Below are 18,439 nucleotides of genomic sequence, written 5' to 3' on the forward strand. Positions count from 1 at the left end.
TTTGTTTTGAGGGCATTCAGTTTCAGGTTATTTTCTGAGTGCGACAGTGGGACAGATTCTCTACCTCTGCCCTGTAAGCTGTCTTGTCTCCATCAGAGATGAGACCAGTCAAAGTGGTATCACTGGCATACTTACCGATGATTGATTGATTGATTGATTGATTGATTGATTGGTAATTTTATTTCAACATGTGAACAATATACAAGTACATTTAGATGATGATGGTTGAGTGGGATGGTGTACAGTATGAGAGTGGAGCTGAGAGATGGGTGCCGAGCTTAATGGATTGAGGCCGGTTTGTGAAGAAATCTTTGATCCTTTGAGGCGGTTGCGAGGGGATCTGAAGGTGATCTACAGGGTGGGCCATTTATATGGATACACCGTAATAACATGGGAATGGTTGGTGGTATTAAAGTCCTGTTTGTGGCACATTAGTATATGTGAGGGGCAAACTCCTCAAGATGGGCGGTGACCATGGTGGCCATTTAGAAGTCGGCCATCTTGGATACAACTTTTGTTTTTTCAATAGGAAGAGGGTCATGTGACACATCAGACTTATTGGTAATGTCACAAGAACAACAATGGTGTGCTTGGTTTCAACGTAACTTTATTCTTTCATGACTTATTTACAAGTTTCTGACCACTCATAAAATGTGTTCAATGTGCTGCCCATTGTGTTGGATTGTCAATGCAACCCTCTTCTCCCACTCTTCACACACTGATAGCAACACCGCAGGAGAAATGCCAGCACAGGCATCCAGTATCCGTAGTTTCAGGTGCTTCACACCATAGACAATTGCCTTCAGATGACCGGTGCAGGCGAAGCTCTGCAGTTAATGGCCCGGAAAATGGCCAGTGATTGTGTGGTGTGGTAGAAAAGTGTGAAGATGCAGACTGTGCAGGCGCGCTGGCCTCTGACCTCTGCCAGAGGTGCGCTGGCGGAAATTGCTGTTAATAAATTTACTAACAGCAATTAGTAAATTTAATAAGTTTTGGTGTGTTGTTTGCCAGTCGTTTGTTTAGTTGTATTGTATCTGCGACGCTCTCTCCAGTTAGCATAGGGGAGTGCCTAGCTGAGCGTAAGCTCCTCCTTCAGGCATTCATTTTTTATTTAACAGAATTGGTAAAAGTACTCACCTGTCCTGGTTGCTTCTTGCAGAATGTGGAGCTAAAGAGTAAGAGCAGCTCAATCACCTGCTTGTGAGCTCCTGGAGCAGACCAGTGTGCCCAGGTTAGGGGAGTATGGTTAAGAAGGGTTTTAATTTAGATAGAAATGGCTGAAGCTTATGTTATTGATTTGTTTATAGTATGTGTTGGAAATATGTATATGTTTGTTATGTGCTCTAATGTTGTTGTATGTTTGTTTGTGTGGAGAGTTGTGTTTTCGTTTTCATTAGTTAGTCTGGATGCTCACCTGAATAGGTAGAGTATAAAGCTTTTTTTTGCTTTTAGCTGGTGTTGGTGTTTGGGCTGTGTTAACATATATCTTCTTTAATAATGTTTTCTAGTCCATGGATACATTTTATTCCAGTTTTGCGTCATATTATTGGAAGGGACCTATGACCGCTGGCCAAAACTGACACCTGACATTAGACTGACATCTGGGGCTGAAACCAGCATAGGACCACCAGTGTTTCTGCAACTGGCCTTGTGCTGGCCCATGTGTGGGCCACCTCTGGCAAACCAGATCTGGGCCACCAAAGGGCCGTCATTCTTTGCGGTATGTGGGCCATGTGTAAGCACATTGTGTGGGCCAGATCTAGGCCATACCAATTTTGCTATGTGGGAAGTAGAAGCTAAGAACTAAAACACTAGAAATGGACAATAACTTGAACCTGGTATTCAATATCATGACACAATCCACTTCATATTGGCTCTGTCCTGTTTTTGTTTATCGTACATTTAGTATTGTATAGTTATCATTATAGTATTGTATAGTTAGTCATTAGTACCTTTGTGTCTGTTAATTTTACTGAAATTTGGCATGTTATTTATTTGTAATTTCTAGTTTTATATCTCTTGGAGATATATATTTTATATACTTATAAATGCACCATGGGGAGCTTAGGGTGAAACAGAATTCCGGCACATTGTATACTGTGTATACTGCTGTATACATGTATGTATGTAACAGAAACACTAGGAAAGAAGGCGCACAGAACTAGGAATGATGGAAATCAAAAACAGAAAACTTCATGGTGTGTGAATTAAGAATCTAAGTGTAAGTGTAAGAATTGAACCGAAACAATAATAATCGAAACAGCACAAATAGTGAAAAAGAACATAAACATAATACAGAATAATACCAAAAAAACTCAACATCCTGGGGCAAAAAGGGCCAGAACCGGGACAAATAAAGGCTAAGAGAAACCCTGAGGGAGGAGGAACTAATATCGCTGAGAACTTAAGAAACAAAGATAACCAGAACCAGAAATAACAAAAGTCAAAAATATGAATTAACCAACAAACGCAAAACACTGGGTCACAGATCCAGTACCATGGCAGGTGTGGATCAAGAACAGCTGGTGGGTGAAGAAGGTTTTTTTATTGCTTGTTTGTTTTGTTTTGTTTACATTTAAATTCTTTTCTTTTAACATTTTCTTTAAAACTGTAAGACCCAGCACTGGCTTTGGCGATTAATTTTCTCTCTCTAGTCTATAGATTGTTGCTACCACGGCACTGAGGCTGTTAGTGTTGTGATGATGTCCTTGTAGTCATTACAGGATGCAAAACCGTTTCCGTGATCTAATTCTACAGAACTAATTCTTATGGTCGAAAGTTGCATCAATTGTCTTTTTTTTTTTTTTTGGTGTGTAGATATTCTAGCATCCAAATTATTAAACGGTCGAATATTTGACTACTTCAGTGATGTTAGTGTAAATGCGCATGTTTGTGATTTTATAATTAGAACTGAGAATAAATGTCGCTGGGCCAAAGTGAGTTGAGGCTGTGCGCAGTGTTTGGTGGTTACAGAAATAGGAAAAGCAGTTTACAGCGTGACTACCCTCTTTACAATGACCTAAGTAAAGGACTGTTTTCATCCGCCAGTTCCTAAAGGTGGTGGTGGTGATGATGATGATGATGATCTCAGGGGGTGTAGGAGGAGGGATATCACCAGTTTATAACCCCAACATCCGCCGTTTGTCAGCATTGTGATCGCAGAATGCACCGGGACCAAACGAAGCCGCGTTATGACTGTCTGTGTGCACAGCTGTAGCCCAGTCACATTTGCTCCATCCAGTTGAATTCTCCGAGCAGAGCTGCGTGAAAGCGAACCTTTGGCACAACAGCAGTCACAATCTCCCTCTCGGAGCGTTCTCGCTGGCGCGTACTTTGCACCGAGACCTTCCTCCGAGGCTTCTCCTTTCTTTTCTCTGGAGACTGAAACTTAAAGGACTTTCTCGTCGCAGGGCAGAGAACAGGGGACGCACGGATAGTGTCAGTGCGGTAAATGTAGCAGCGGGCTGTGTGTCTTACTGAGCGGTGCTGTTGGACTAGCCGAGAACGCACCACGGACTAGCCGAGAACGCACCACGGACTAGCCGAGAACGCACCGCGTCCCGTCCCACATCCTCCTTTTTAATTCCCCCCTCCCCGTCCGCCAATGGGTGGCCCGAACAAGACCACCATGATTCTGAACGGATTTGCGCTCGTTCTTTACCTCTCAGGTAGGTCCAGTGGTTTAATTATTGTCACAAGAGAGAGAACTCTTCAGGGAAACACCTGAAGAAAAACACAACAGTCTTTGTCTAGATGCTCTTTGTCACCAAAGTGAAATGGAGAAGAGAATGGAGAGTGAAAAGTCATTTCATAGCCTCACATTTTGGTTCGGCGAGCCTCTGTTGTTTTGTTTTAATGATTATTATGCATTTGCATAACTTCGATGCGAAGATTTGGGTTCGCTTGGTCAGTTTCATTGTTTTGAACATCAGCGATGGAAAGACTGTCTGAATATGGATGCGGATGCTGCCCACTACTTAATCCTCAATACTAGTTCGCTTTTATTTTTCTTAAAAAACTCAGTTTTTGGCTTTGTTTCTGTTCTCTTAGCTCAAGCAAGAAATTGAAGTTTCATAGAGGCGTTTTGAAAGGCAAAAAATACCTGATAGTCACAGTATTGACCCGTAAACCCACAGACTGATATACATCAGACTCCTATAAGGATCAAATTAGAATGAAATTTATTTATATTATAAGAGATATAGAGGTTCAAATTATAGTGTCATATTAAATCTTATATATGTAAGATTTTAAAGTTGGTCTTTAGTCTTTAGCTTTGGATATTGTGATATACTTTTATCAAAATGAAAAAAGCCATAGATAGCACATAATGAATAATTTAACTACATTTTACACAAATGCATCCAGCAGAAACTATGCGTGTAGGTAAAGTTAAAATCACATGTAGCTAAACAGTAGTTTAGTTTAGGGAAAGCGGAGAAGCCTGCATAGAACAAAGGTGTAAATACACTGCCTGTCTTCACTGGGTAACAGTGCAGAAGAGCTTTCTAAACACGTTCTATATCATGCTTTTTGTATAGAACTTGGTTGTTGTTTCATCAGATTGTGAAAATGTGAACTTCTGTGAGCACCTCCGTGTGAATGAGCCCATATTTGGCTGTTAGCGGGACAAGATTTGAACAGTTAATTGCTGTAAGATAACACTAAAGGTGGGAAATTCCTGACATCATCTAGAAGGTAACAGGATGACGAATCAGTTTCAGTTAGACGTTAGAGTTCAGTTGAATTTCACCTCACAGTGTAAAATGCTTTAATTGGCTCTATAAATAAAAACTGCTTAAACTGAACTGAGCATTCTGCTGAACTGCTTCAATGAATGAAGGTCCAATATGCACAAATAATTTGAAGCTTTAGTTTGTGTATCTTTCCAGTCACATTTTAAAATTTCTTAACATTTTTTGCAGGATAGTTGCATTTCTGGCTATATGAGTGGTTTCTATTCATATTTTTGTCATAGTAATCCATAGTTTTAAATAGTTGTTGTTTACATAGTTGTTATATATAGTCAATATATATGTCAGAAATGCGCATATGTGTGTGTGCACCCAGATATGTGTGTTTGTGTGCATTTTATTTTTTTTAATAGTAGGAGGGTGTATGACAGGGCCCACATACACTGCTGGTATGTTTTTTCTTGAAGGCATAAACTGATACGGATACTTTTTTTAAATGAAGCTCTCATCAGGAAATACTTGGAGAATTTTTAACCCCTCGATACTGCAGAACAACAGGGCTTTGTGCTGCTTTAGAATATCTTACATTTGTAGGCGGTGCTAGATTACTGCTGTATCAAACGGAAATACTGAATGTTTATAACCTTTTGCACATGGTGTGGACATATAATGATTTTAGTCAACCTCTGTAATGTTATAATCTTTTGTTTTCACAAAGTTTTCACAAAATTCATCAGAATATCTTTGTGGAATATTATCCCTGTAAGACTCAACCCATCAAAAAATAGCCTGAAAATTCAGATTTTTTGGAACTGAGATGTTTATTAACCTTTAATAACAAAATCCACATTTTTTGTTGCTATATTATGTTGTGTATGATATATTTTTATTATATATTTATTATATAATTTGTGTATCGCATTTGATACATTTTGTATTTTTGGCAACTTTTATTTAACAACAATGTTAATTTTAGACAAAAAAAAAAGAGTTTAGTCCATAAAATTTTGAAATGATGGAAAGTATTGATCATGCTGATGAAACAGGTCTCAGAAACTCGTGTATCAAATATGATACTGAGGGTATTATAGGGTTAGAAACACATTTGAGGAGGGTGTCCTTTCAGATATGAGAAATGTCAAGTTATTTTATTTATATCAATTATAAATAAAATTACTTGTTATTATGTCGAGTTATGTTTTTTTTAAATCAGTTTAGTGCAGGAAAGATGAGCGAGCGATGGAGTTATGTAGAGAAAATATATCTCAGTTGTTTTAGGATGAAGTGATTGGTAGTGTACACGTATATACACTAAATGTTTGAACACACCTTCTCATTTAATGGTTTTTCTTTACTTTCATGGCATCATTATAGATTCTCACTGAAGGCATCAAAACTATGAATGGACAAATATGGAATTATGCAGCAAACATAAAAGTGTGAAATAACTTTTATATTTTAGATTCTTCGTAGCAGCCCCCTTTGCTTTGATTGCTGCTTTGCACACTCTTGGCATTTTCTCCATGAGCTTCATGAGGTCGTCACCTGAAATGGCTTTCCAGCAGTCTCGATGGAGTTCCCAGAGATGCTGAGCACTGGTTGGTACTTTTGCCTTCACTCTGTGGTCCATCTCATCCCAAAACTATCTCAGTTGGATTTAAGTCAGGTGACTTTGGAGGTCTGGCCATCTGGTGCAGCACTCCATCACTCTCCTTCTTGATCAAATAGCCCTTACACAGCCTGGAGGTATGTTTGTGACTCTTGGACTTCCTTTCCGGGGGCGGTCCTCATGTGAGCCAGTTTCATTATATCACTTGATGGTGTTTGCGGCTGCACATTCAAAGTTTCAGCAATTTTCCAGACTGACTGACCTTCAGTTCCTAAAGTAACGATGGAGTGTTGTTGTCTTCTTAATAGGGTTGATGCTCCCAATCTCATTAGGAAGGCAAGAAATTCCACAAATGAACCCTGACACCTTCACACCTGTGAAGTGAAACCATTTCAAGTGACTACATCATCAAGCTCATTGAGAGAAGGCCGAGGGTCACTAACAGCACTGTCAACCAAGCAAAGTGTGGCTACTTTCACGAATCTAAAATATAAGACCTACTTACAACTATTTATCATTTTCTCTGCTACATAATTCCATATTTTTGTAGTATTTTCAGTGTTGTAAGGAACAATACATTATTATTGTTATTTTATTTTTAAAAAATTAAGGATTTCATTAATTTGCATAGGTTATATTTAAAAATCACGAGCTGTAGCACAATCAACTTATCACAGATGTTACAGGCCATGGAGAAGAAGGGTTTTAAGAAGAGGTTTAAAAACCGACAAGACTTGTAAAAAGCTCGATTTAATCAGGGCCATGATCTGACTCTCAAACTGAAGTTCAGCGTCCACTTTAACCCCATGGTTTGTGACAGTTGGCTTCATGTACTGAGACCCCAGATCAACAAATGGGGTCTGACTGTTATCACCACACACCATCACCTTTTCTCATCAACATTTAAAACTTAAAAAAACATGGTTTAAATAATAATACTTTCACTGGGTAAACTATTTTCAGTCAGTTATGTGTGAGTTTGATCCACACAATTTGTTAACTCCAGTAGATGACAGTAGGCACTTTCCCAAGCAGAGAGCAGAGAGCAGTGGCAGCTGGCGCAAAACCTAAAGCAATGTACTTCTGTGGCGCCCCGAAGTAACCTAAAAGAGTCATCATGACTTGAGCACTGTATATAAGACATTTTCACTTCTTGATCTGCTTCTTTTTAACAAGGAAGTGAAGCTGCTACAGTTCACCAGACTTAATTGACAAAAACACCAACTTTACGTTGCAAAACAGGGGAGTTGTTTCTTTACTGTTGCCTCGTTGGGTTGCTTAGTTTGTGTTATTGGACTGTACAAAAACAAAACAAAACAAACATTCATTAGTTTCTTTCCCTCCTTTAGCTGTCACATCACATAGCACCACTATGGAGGGGCAGGCACACAGCCCCCCCCCCCCCCCCCCCCACTAGCAGTTAAAGATTTGACCAGTAGTTGATGTTCAGAACACTTAGCAAGACTTTACTGAACTGTCAAAACACCTCATAAAGGCTCATTCCATCTCAGATCACCAGGAGCTTTACGCTCCACCGTCCCCAAGGTTTGTGACAGTCGACTCTACGTACTGAACAAAGGAACCCAGGTTGAGTGTTATCACCAAACACCATCACTTCTGACTTTTTCTCATTAAAATTTAAAAAGTTGAGAGCCATCCAGGCCTTTATGTTTTCAAGACACTTGAGCAGCAATCTAGCAGAATATGCTTCATTCTTTTTAAGAAGGACAAAAATCTGGGTTCATGAAAATAATCAAACTGAGCCCTGAAAAGGAGTGGAGGAGTATTTGTAGTCACCAAGGCGACCACAGAAAGTTCAATCTGCTAAGTCGGATCTAAATAACTCCAGGGCTATGCCCTTGATGTTCATGCACTGGTTCAATTCAATTCAATTTTATTTATACAGCCCAACAAAAACCCAACAATCATATGACCCCCTATGAGCAGCACTTTGGTGACAGTGGGAAGGAAAAACTCCCTTTTAACAGGAAGAAACCTCCAGCAGAACCAGGCTCAGGGAGGGGCGGGGCCATCTGCTGTGATTGGTTGGGGTGAGAGAAGGAAGACAGGATAAAAGACATGCTGTGGAAGAGAGACAGAGGTTAATAACAGATACAGTGGGGCAAAAAAGTATTTAGTCAGCCACCGATTGTGCAAGTTCCCCCACTTAAAATGATGACAGAGGTCAGTAATTTGCACCAGAGGTACACTTCAACTGTGAGAGACAGAATGTGAAAAAAAAAATCCATGAATCCACATGGTAGGATTTGTAAAGAATTTATTGGTAAATCAGGGTGGAAAATAAGTATTTGGTCAATAACAAAAATACAACTCAATACTTTGTAACATAACCTTTGTTGGCAATAACAGAGGTCAAACGTTTACTATAGGTCTTTACCAGGTTTGCACACACAGTAGCTGGTATTTTGGCCCATTCCTCCATGCAGATCTTCTCGAGAACAGTGATGTTTTGGGGCTGTCGCCGAGCAACACGGACTTTCAACTCCCGCCACAGATTTTCTATGGGGTTGAGGTCTGGAGACTGGCTAGGCCACTCCAGGACTTTCAAATGCTTCTTACAGAGCCACTCCTTTGTTGCCCGGGCGGTGTGTTTTGGATCATTGTCATGTTGGAAGACCCAGCCTCGTTTCATCTTCAAAGTTCTCACTGATGGAAGGAGGTTTTGGCTCAAAATCTCACGATACATGGCCCCATTCATTCTGTCCTTAACACGGATCAGTCGTCCTGTCCCCTTGGCAGAAAAACAGCCCCATAGCATGATGTTTCCACCCCCATGCTTCACAGTAGGTATGGTGTTCTTGGGATGCAACTCAGTATTCTTCTTCCTCCAAACACGACGAGTTGAGTTTATACCAAAAAGTTCTACTTTGGTTTCATCTGACCACATGACATTCTCCCAATCCTCTGCTGTATCATCCATGTGCTCTCTGGCAAACTTCAGACGGGCCTGGACATGCACTGGCTTCAGCAGCGGAACACGTCTGGCACTGCGGGATTTGATTCCCTGCCGTTGTAGTGTGTTACTGATGGTGACCTTTGTTACTTTGGTCCCAGCTCTCTGCAGGTCATTCACCAGGTCCCCCCGTGTGGTTCTGGGATCTTTGCTCACCGTTCTCATGATCATTTTGACCCCACGGGATGAGATCTTGCGTGGAGCCCCAGATCGAGGGAGATTATCAGTGGTCTTGTATGTCTTCCATTTTCTGATGATTGCTCCCACAGTTGATTTTTTCACACCAAGCTGCTTGCCTATTGTAGATTCACTCTTCCCAGTCTGGTGCAGGTCTACAATACTTTTCCTGGTGTCCTTCGAAAGCTCTTTGGTCTTGGCCATGGCGGAGTTTGGAGTCTGACTGTTTGAGGCTGTGGACAGGTGTCTTTTATACAGATGATGAGTTCAAACAGGTGCCATTCATACAGGTAACGAGTGGGGGACAGAAAAGCTTCTTACAGAAGACGTTACAGGTCTGTGAGAGCCAGAGATTTTCCTTGTTTGAGGTGACCAAATACTTATTTTCCACCCTAATTTACGAATAAATTCTTTACAAATCCTACCATGTGGATTCATGGATTTTTTTTTTCACATTCTGTCTCTCACAGTTGAAGTGTACCTCTGGTGCAAATTACTGACCTCTGTCATCATTTTAAGTGGGGGAACTTGCACAATCGGTGGCTGACTAAATACTTTTTTGCCCCACTGTATGATTCAATGCAGAGAGGTCTGTTAATACATAGTGAGTGAAGAAGAAACACCCAGTGCATCATGGGAATCCCCCGGCAGCCTACACCTATTGCAGCATAACTAAGGGAGGATTCAGGGTCACCTGGTCCAGCCCTAACTATATGCTTTAGCAAAAAGGAAAGTTTGAAGCCTAATCTTGAAAGTAGAGATAGTGTCTGTCTCCTGAATCCAAACTGGAAGCTGGTTCCACAGAAGAGGGGCCTGAAAACTGAAGGCTCTGCCTCCCATTCTACTTTTAAATACTCTAGGAACAACAAGTAGGCCTGCAGAGCGAGAGCGAAGTGCTCTAATAGGGTGATATGGTACTACAAGGTCATTAAGATAAGATGGGGCCTGATTATTTAAGACCTTGTATGTGAGGAGCAGGATTTTGAATTCTGGATTTAACAGGAAGCCAAAACAGGAGAAATCTGCTCTCGCTTTCTAGTCCCTGTCAGGACTCTTGCTGCAGCATTTTGGATTAGCTGAAGGCTTTTCAGGGAGTTTTTAGGACTTCCTGATAATAATGATCTGGTCCCAACAAGAGAGTAAAATTTCAAGATCCACTGTGTCAAATGCAACAGTTAAATTTAAAAGGTTAAGAACAACACAATCGCCAGAGTCAGTAGCAGTTGTTAAAACTCGTAAAAGAGCGGTTTCAGTGCTGTATTAAGTTCTGAAACCAGAGTGGAAAACCTCTAGAATGTTATTCCAAAAAGGCAGACTGCTATTGACCACTGCTAGAACAGATGGCCCTACAGTGGGAAACACCTCTTTAAATAGATAAGAAGGTACAGCATCATTTAATGAACCGAATGGTTTCAAGTGATCATCAATCTCCTGTAAAGAGAACGAAGTCACAGGCTTAAACTTGTTGATAACAACAGGACAGGGGACAGACACTGAGGGGTCATCAGCAGATGATCTGAGTCTTTGTGGAAATGACTTCACCAATAAAAAAAGAGAAGCTTTCACAAACAGCAGGAGAGGATTCAATGCAAACTCTCCGTGAGGCATTCGTCTTAAATAAAACGTGAGGTTTGTCACAGTTTGACAGAATAATAGCAGATAACTATTTTCTTTTGCCATCTTTCACTGGTTGCTGATAATGATTTCAGCAATCCCTTTGAAGTGACACCTGCAGATTGTCCTTTTTGTACTTGCACTCAGCTCTGCGGCACTCGTGTCTGACAGCCAGGGTTCAGATTTAGTTTCAGGCCTCCTGGTTTTCAGCGGAGCCACAGTGTGGCAGTTGGAGTGAAAACATGAGCTAAGCTCCTCAGTGAGATTGCACATAGACAGAGGAATGACACAGTTCTGACGGAAAATGGCAGAAAACTGAGCGGGTTAATAGGGCACCCATTCATCACACCTTTCTGCATTTCTGATTGTTGGCTAACTTCCCCCCATGCTGTTTTGCTCTTGGCCTCTAGTCTTCTTCTCCATGGAGGGTCCTGCTCTTTGTGGCTGTTCATCCTGTAGCCAACCATGTCAACGACTACTCTTGCCGTGGTGTAGATCAGCTGGTTGGTTGGTTTGATTTTTGCAGTACAGACTGTCTGTAATGCTGCATTCACTAGTAGATTTTCAGCAGTTACTTCACGTAGTATGGTAGTCGTGTATCCAGACTTTGAACACTAATTTTTTATGCCAAATGGAGGTTTAACAAAAAATCTTCTAAAAATTTGATTTGATGATTTGAGATATCCTAGTGCTTGAAAGCGAAAAATCTGCACATATTTAATAACAATTATTTTCTATTTTCTAATTAGAGTGCCATGTAGAAAGTCCAGAATTTAGTTTTATTTGGATTTGACAATCTATTAATATTTTTCTTGTTATGCAATTTATCCTATATCCTTAATCCAGCATTGAAGTTGAATGAAAATAGCTTTTTCTTTATTTATGTTACTAAGAAATTAATGTTGAAAAGTATTCTACATGCTTTATTTTGCATCATTGTGAAATATAACTACATACAATTCAGAAATTGCCAGTAGCTGTCTTTTCCAATGTGAAATGCGTATTGTTTTTTTTGTAGGAGGGCTTGAAGGATTTCCCCTCATATTTTAACTAGCAAATATGAGGAAAAATAATTCGTATTTGTTTGTTGCACCTGTACCAAATCAATTCGTTAACAATTTCAGGGTTTTAACTAATATTTTGATATACAAAAGAATGATTTGAGAGTGAGTCAACGGACCATTTTTTCAAAAGGAAAAAAAAATCTCTATATATATACAGCACTGTGCAAAATTTTTAGGCAGGTGTGAAAAAATGCTGTAAACAAAGAAAGCTTTCACAAATATAAATGATTGTTTATTGGGCCCAAATGTACGACCCCAAACACACAGCCAAAGTCATTAAGAACTATCTTCAGCATAAAGAAGTACTGGAAGTGATGGTTTGGCTCCCACACAGCCCTGATTTCAACATCATTGAGTGTGTCTGGGATTAAGTGAAGAGACCGAAGGATGTGAGGAAGCCTACATCCACATTCAGGAAAAGGACTAGATGTTGTAGTCCCTGACAATGCTTTGCTTTACATGGTGAGAATCTTGAGGGATGGTTGTTATGAGGAAAGGCAGCCCGGAAACTTTACCAGCAGCGCACATCATGGTGTGCCTCAACGTTGGGTCTTTTACCCAAGCTCATCTGCCATTTTTTGGGGGGATTAGAGATCTGATCTAGGTTATCATATTAACATTTGGGACACATCATCAGTAGTGGACCTTGGATTCATCGGGTGTTTTGGCCATTATCACCAGACACCCTCATCCAAGGAGGCTCTGCCAGGGTTGATCAGGCCCTGGAGTGTGTCACTGGTTTATCTTAGATTGTTATTTCTCTTATTCTTTCTAATCTATTCACTGCAACTGAGAAATAATACTCACCCCTTTAGCATTTATGGAGCCTCACTTCCTCAAAGGGACAGAAAAGGTGAAAGAGAGAAGTAAGACAAGAGGGACAAGATAGAAGAGCGCAGAGCCGGAAGGGGGGCGCCCGATCCGGCTTCCCACACCTCCCCCACTGCCTCCCAGAAAAGGGAAGAAGAGCAGAGCAGAGAAGAGCAGAATATTTTCTTTTTTCTCGCGGTTAGCTGACTGCCGTAGCTGCCCAAGTGATGTCAGCCATTTTTAACCATAGCCAGTGACTGGTCCTCTCAGCAGTGTTAGCTAGTTCTCTTATAGCCTGCCGTTGCGCCTGTCCTCTGATCCCATTCTCTCTAAGCAGTTCTGCTGTTGTACTGGCAACAAAGCCCCTGCACCCCACCCTCTGCCAGCCAATTTGAGGCAGAAATTGTTTCCTCCTATGGTACCACCAGCTCAACGACACAGAGGATCTGTGGATAGGACACTTCCACTTTTGAAAGCGTTCTTTGTTTACAGCAGTTTTTCCCCTCACCTGCCTAAAACTTTTGCACACATTTGTTATGTGAAGCTAATATTTTACAGTGCTATTTCACAGCGCTCATATGTACGCTTTTTATGTAGGTCCGAGCAGAAAATGTGCTAAAGATGTTACAAATGGTCTAATTTCAGATGAAACCCCTATTTCAATAGCATTGAAGTTTTAAACAACTATCATAAATGTTAACCTGCCTGTTGAACACGTAACTTTAACCAGTTAGCATTTAGCAACTAAAACGTGCAATTTGTGGAGGAATTGCAGCAGGATTTTTCTACCGACTCGCTGTTGGTGGCAGTAAAAAGTTGCAGGTAAACAGGTTGTTGCTGTAGAGTGAAAACAGGTGTACCTAATAAAGTCTTTATGTTACTCATAATGTTAGTTCATATTGAGAAGAATGTCATGGTACACAAACTGGCGACCTTCAGCAGACAACAGTAACAGATGGTCAGAGTAACTGTGTCACTGAGCCAGTAAATGACACGAAGTAATTGCTTCTAAACCCCCTTAAAAACAATAGAGCCATCACAGAGCATAAACTTTAGACATGTCAAAATTATCCTAAGTTCAGCAATTTCTTCACATGCAACTAAAAAGTGTACTTAATACAATGGCAGAGACTGTGAATGTTACCCATACTGTATGATCATACTGAGAAACAGAGAAAGACAGTAAAAATTATGTGAACATAAGAGTTGAAGCATGTAAGAAACCTAAACCGGCAGCCTGCAGTCTGATTAGGTTCAGCAAAAAGTTTGTTACTGTAGAATGAATACAGCTGTACCTAATGAAGTGGCAGTGCACTGTCACTGTAAGTAACATTACTGTAGTATCATTTCATACAGCACATATCCCAAAAGGTTGATTCTGTTCATCTGGACGTTTTCAGTGGGAGAAACATTTCATCATCATCCAGGTGACGTCTTCAGTCTCAGCTGACTGCAGGTTTCCAACCTTATAAACAGGACATTTGCACAATACCTAAACCTCACCCACCGAATGGACAATGGTCTGGGAGGTCAGTTCCTTGATCATTAATGTGCTGTGTCACTGTAGCAGCAAAAAAAGTGGAAGATTTCAGAAACTGTACAAAATTTAAAAAATCAGAATCGAAGCACAATCAAGATGGTTGTTTTGCCTCGCAGCTGTGGTTCAGAATACCACACTAATATTAATGGAGTAGGTAGGCAGTAAATATTATCATTCCTGCCTGTCTGTAATATTAATAGACAGGGTTAAGAGGATAATACAGTTTTTGTGTATTTTTAAGAGCCCCAGATTGAAGCTGAGTAAGGTCTGCCAGGAAGTAGACAGGAACAGTGAAAGTCAATCTAACACTCTTTTCAGCATGGTCCAAACTCACCAGAAGCTCGGCACTACCTGTTGTTTTAATTTTTGTTGTGCACTACCTTTTTTTGTCCTATGTATACTTTGCAGTTTCTATATTTTTTGCACTGCATCAGACGAGTTAAAATTGTGTTGTGATGTTTAGAAACTGTTGGTGTTAAAGAGAGAGCAACTCCTTTCTTAGTGTCATTTGCACAAATTGTCAGACTTGGTCGTCTGTTGCTGTGCACGCAATTTTAACGTAAAATGAATGTTAAACCTTTAATTATTGTTTATTGTAGAAGCAGCACTGGGTGCTGCACAAGTGAGATATTTCAAATGCTGGTATTGCTGTGCTGTAGACTTCTATAATTTGCACATGTGCACGCACACACTTAGTGTCAGGTGTTTTTCACCTATCGTTGATGATTTCCCAGCACTGCAGGGGTGTGTTCTTTGAGCAACAGGAGTCCTTCCAGTAGGCACAGAGCAAGAGAGAGACACGGAGAGAATTTCTTATCAGTATTGATCTCTAGTGACAGATGATGACGTCTATGAAGAGCAATGAGGCCAGTGAAATGTGCATCGTAAACCTGCTTTGATGATAAGTGTGAAAAAAAAGCAGCTCAGAGCAGGAAGGAAAGGAGATCATCCCAGGTCAGAGGAGGGAGAGAGATGAAGAGGATTAGAAATGTGTGAGGTGAATGAACTTTGTGAAAGAAGTAAGAAAACCCATCTCACTTCTTCTGTCACATTTAATGAAAAATGAGCAACTTACCTGGACTCCATCCGCCTGGTTCCATCTGATCTGGATGCAGAGGTGTGTGTGCAGTGTGCGCATATGTGACTGTGTGTGAGAGTTCTTCTTCTGGTCTATCCAAGGGAATAGTTTGGAGGTCTTCTGTGTGTTTTGTTGATAACTGGGATTTGGAACTCAAACACAGGGGCGGCAGATGGTGTGTTGGCTTCTGCTTGGTTGTGTGTGTGTGTGTGTGTGTCTGTGCATGAAGTGTGTAAACAGCAGTAGCTTCAGTGCTGTGAATTTGTGTGTGTGTGTGTGTGTGTGTGTGTGTGTGTGTGTGTGTGTGTGTGTGTGGGGGGGGGGGGGGGTCCTTACCCAAACTCAATGTCGAACGTGAGTTAGTGCTCCCTGAAGGGATTGCTGCTCTCTGTGGTTGGAGAGCTGGGCTGATCCCAGGTCAGCTACGGTCTGACCTCCAGCCCATCTGCTATCACAATAACAGATGCGTTAGAGCCTGGCTTAAGACCTGTGGATGGACCCACAATCTCTAGTTAGTCTCAGTTAAACACAGTTAGTTTGGTGGAAACACAACTTTTTATCATCTCCACCTTTTTCCTAGCCGCATGAAGCACAAAACCCTAAGACATCAATAGCCCTAAGGCAACTCACAGAATAAACACAGGAAGAATGGGAATAATTCTGCAGTTTACTGTTAATTGGATGAGGCCTTGCAAAGCCAGCCTGCACATACAAGTTTTGCATATGTTAATTCTAAAAGGATATATGTGGAACTGACATTAAATTAAAATTCATTCAGCTAAAATCTGTTTGTGTAAATGTCTGTTTATTATTTGCATCACTGAAACTCACCTACCAGCCTGAGCTTAGCAGCATAACTAAGGGATGGTTCAGGCTCACTGGATCCAATCCTAAGTATATGCTTTATCAAAAAGGAATCTTTCGAGACACACTTGAAAATCAAGTTGCTAAGTTGGTGCAGGCAAAGTTAGCTCAGCCACTGTAAGCTCTCCCTGAGCAAATTGTCCGAGTGCAGATGGTGACTGCAAGGAGGAAGGGGAGCCCTACACAAAAGCCTTTAGAAACATGGTATCTAACCAGATGCTTCCTCTGGCATTACATTGTCATCCAGTAACACTTTGAGGAATCTTGGAATCATTTTTGACCAAGATATGTCCTTCGACATGCAAACTAAACAAATATGTAGGACTGCTTTCTTTCATTTGTACAATACCTCTAAAATTAGAAACATCCTGTCTCAGAGTGATGCTGAAAAATTAGTTCCATGAATGTATTACTTTTATGAAGGACTATTGTATTTTATTTATTTATTTTTTGGCCTGTCCCGTTTGGCTCTTTTGCCATCAGAATTATTGTCTAAAGGCAAAGAAAGATGCCCAACGGATTTACTTTACCAAATTGATTCACCTTTTATTGTTTATTTTATTTTATTTTATTTTCACTTGTTAGATACGGGACAGACTTGACTGGGGAAAAGAAAGGGGAGAAAGAAAGAGGGAAAGAGAAACAGCGGGGAAGAGGGACGGGGATAAAGGACAAAAAACAAAAAACAAACAAAATAAGCAGACAAAAAAATCCATCTATCAATCACCTGGATCACCTGTTGAGAAAGAAAAAAAAGAAAACAAGCAGAAGAAAAAAAAGAGCAACATAATAAACAACATCACGATCTATGGGAATATGACAGTAAATACTAAATATTATTGTGCAGCACGTAAGATCGACAGCGCACAGTGTGCTTTGAGGTAGGAGCCAAAAAGGGTGTAGTTTGTGTGTGTGAGCACCCGTGTGTACACCTGTGAGCATGGACGCGCTTGTTTTTAAAACGTTCCTTCATGTAATGATTTGCTAGAGGGTGTGGGGGGGCCACAGCCCCGTCCTCCAGGGCATGAAGCAGGTGTGGAGGAGATCAAAACTCCAGACATCCAGAGGCCCCCAGAACACAAGAGACCAAGGAAGACCAACAGAGGGGCAGCCGCGCCACTGTTCCAGAAAGAGCTGAGGAGAGTCCCAGATGTGGGGTCGCCCACCCCCGAAGTAGCCCGAGCGACCCCCAGGCCAGGGGTGAGGTTTTACCCCCTGATGGTCTTTTGGATTCCGTGTAGCGTGCCCACCCCCAAGATCCTATATGTATGTGTTATGAGAGTGTGAGTAATGTGAATGTCTAAGTTGTGGGATAAAATTGAGGCACAGGCAGCCAGAAGGGGACAGAGGGGGGGATGCCTCCCCTGCACCCTAGTGACCCCAAGGCCCTGCATGTGTGGGTGATTGTGGTGGAGCGGGAAGAGGGAGGCAGCTGGAGATGGGGAGGGAAGGAAGGGAGGGGCAAGTGACCCCTCCCTGGGGCCAGCTCCCCCGCTGACCCCAGTAGGCACCCCCACACTGCCAGGGAAAGGGGGCCCAGGCCCATCCGGACCGGGGCCCATCATAGCAGCGCCGCCTGGCCCCACAGAGCCCGGGACAGCCCACCCGACCCCACCACAGAGAAAACTGCACCCACCCCACCATCCACTCATCTTCCAGACTACACAAGACAATAGACGCCCAGGCTGAGATTTTCCTCCACCTCTCCTGTATCTCCCCCACCTGCAGAGTGAGTTCCTGAAGAGAGGAGAGCTCCTGCAAGATGTAACAGCCTCCCCCACCAGTTGAAGAGCCCCCCAGGTGGCTCGATGCACTGGCAGCACCCTGCACCAGGGCTGGGCCCCCATACACCCACCCGCCCACAACCTCGGCAACACACCAACCAGGACCCAAGCCCCCGAGGCCCAGCCAGGGCCCCAGCCCAGAGACGGAGCACCCCCAGAACCTCACGCCCGTCCCGGACCCACCCAGGGGCAGCCAGGCTACCAGGTCAGTAACCCACGCAGCCACGAGGA

At 41.9% G+C, this 18,439-nt stretch overlaps 1 protein-coding gene across 2 annotated transcripts in view; it reads left to right on the top strand.

Annotated features, from left to right (window-relative positions):
• Positions 1-3,096: 3,096 nt before the first annotated feature.
• Positions 3,097-18,439, top strand: part of gfra3 (GDNF family receptor alpha 3) — an 81,856-nt gene continuing 66,513 nt past the window's right edge. The window contains exon 1 of one of the 2 annotated variants that reach the window (XM_085414628.1): positions 3,097-3,668. In XM_085414628.1, the coding sequence (XP_085270754.1) occupies positions 3,605-3,668 (64 nt within the window). In that variant the 5' untranslated portion in view covers positions 3,097-3,604. The remainder of the gene's footprint in view (positions 3,669-18,439) is intronic. The other variant, XM_085414636.1, reaches the window with a different exon arrangement.

Source organism: Rhamphochromis longiceps, linkage group LG2 (assembly GCF_057381845.1).
Source record: "Rhamphochromis longiceps isolate RC_006_pf linkage group LG2, R_longiceps_female_GT1.1, whole genome shotgun sequence".
Classification (NCBI taxonomy): domain Eukaryota; kingdom Metazoa; phylum Chordata; class Actinopteri; order Cichliformes; family Cichlidae; genus Rhamphochromis; species Rhamphochromis longiceps.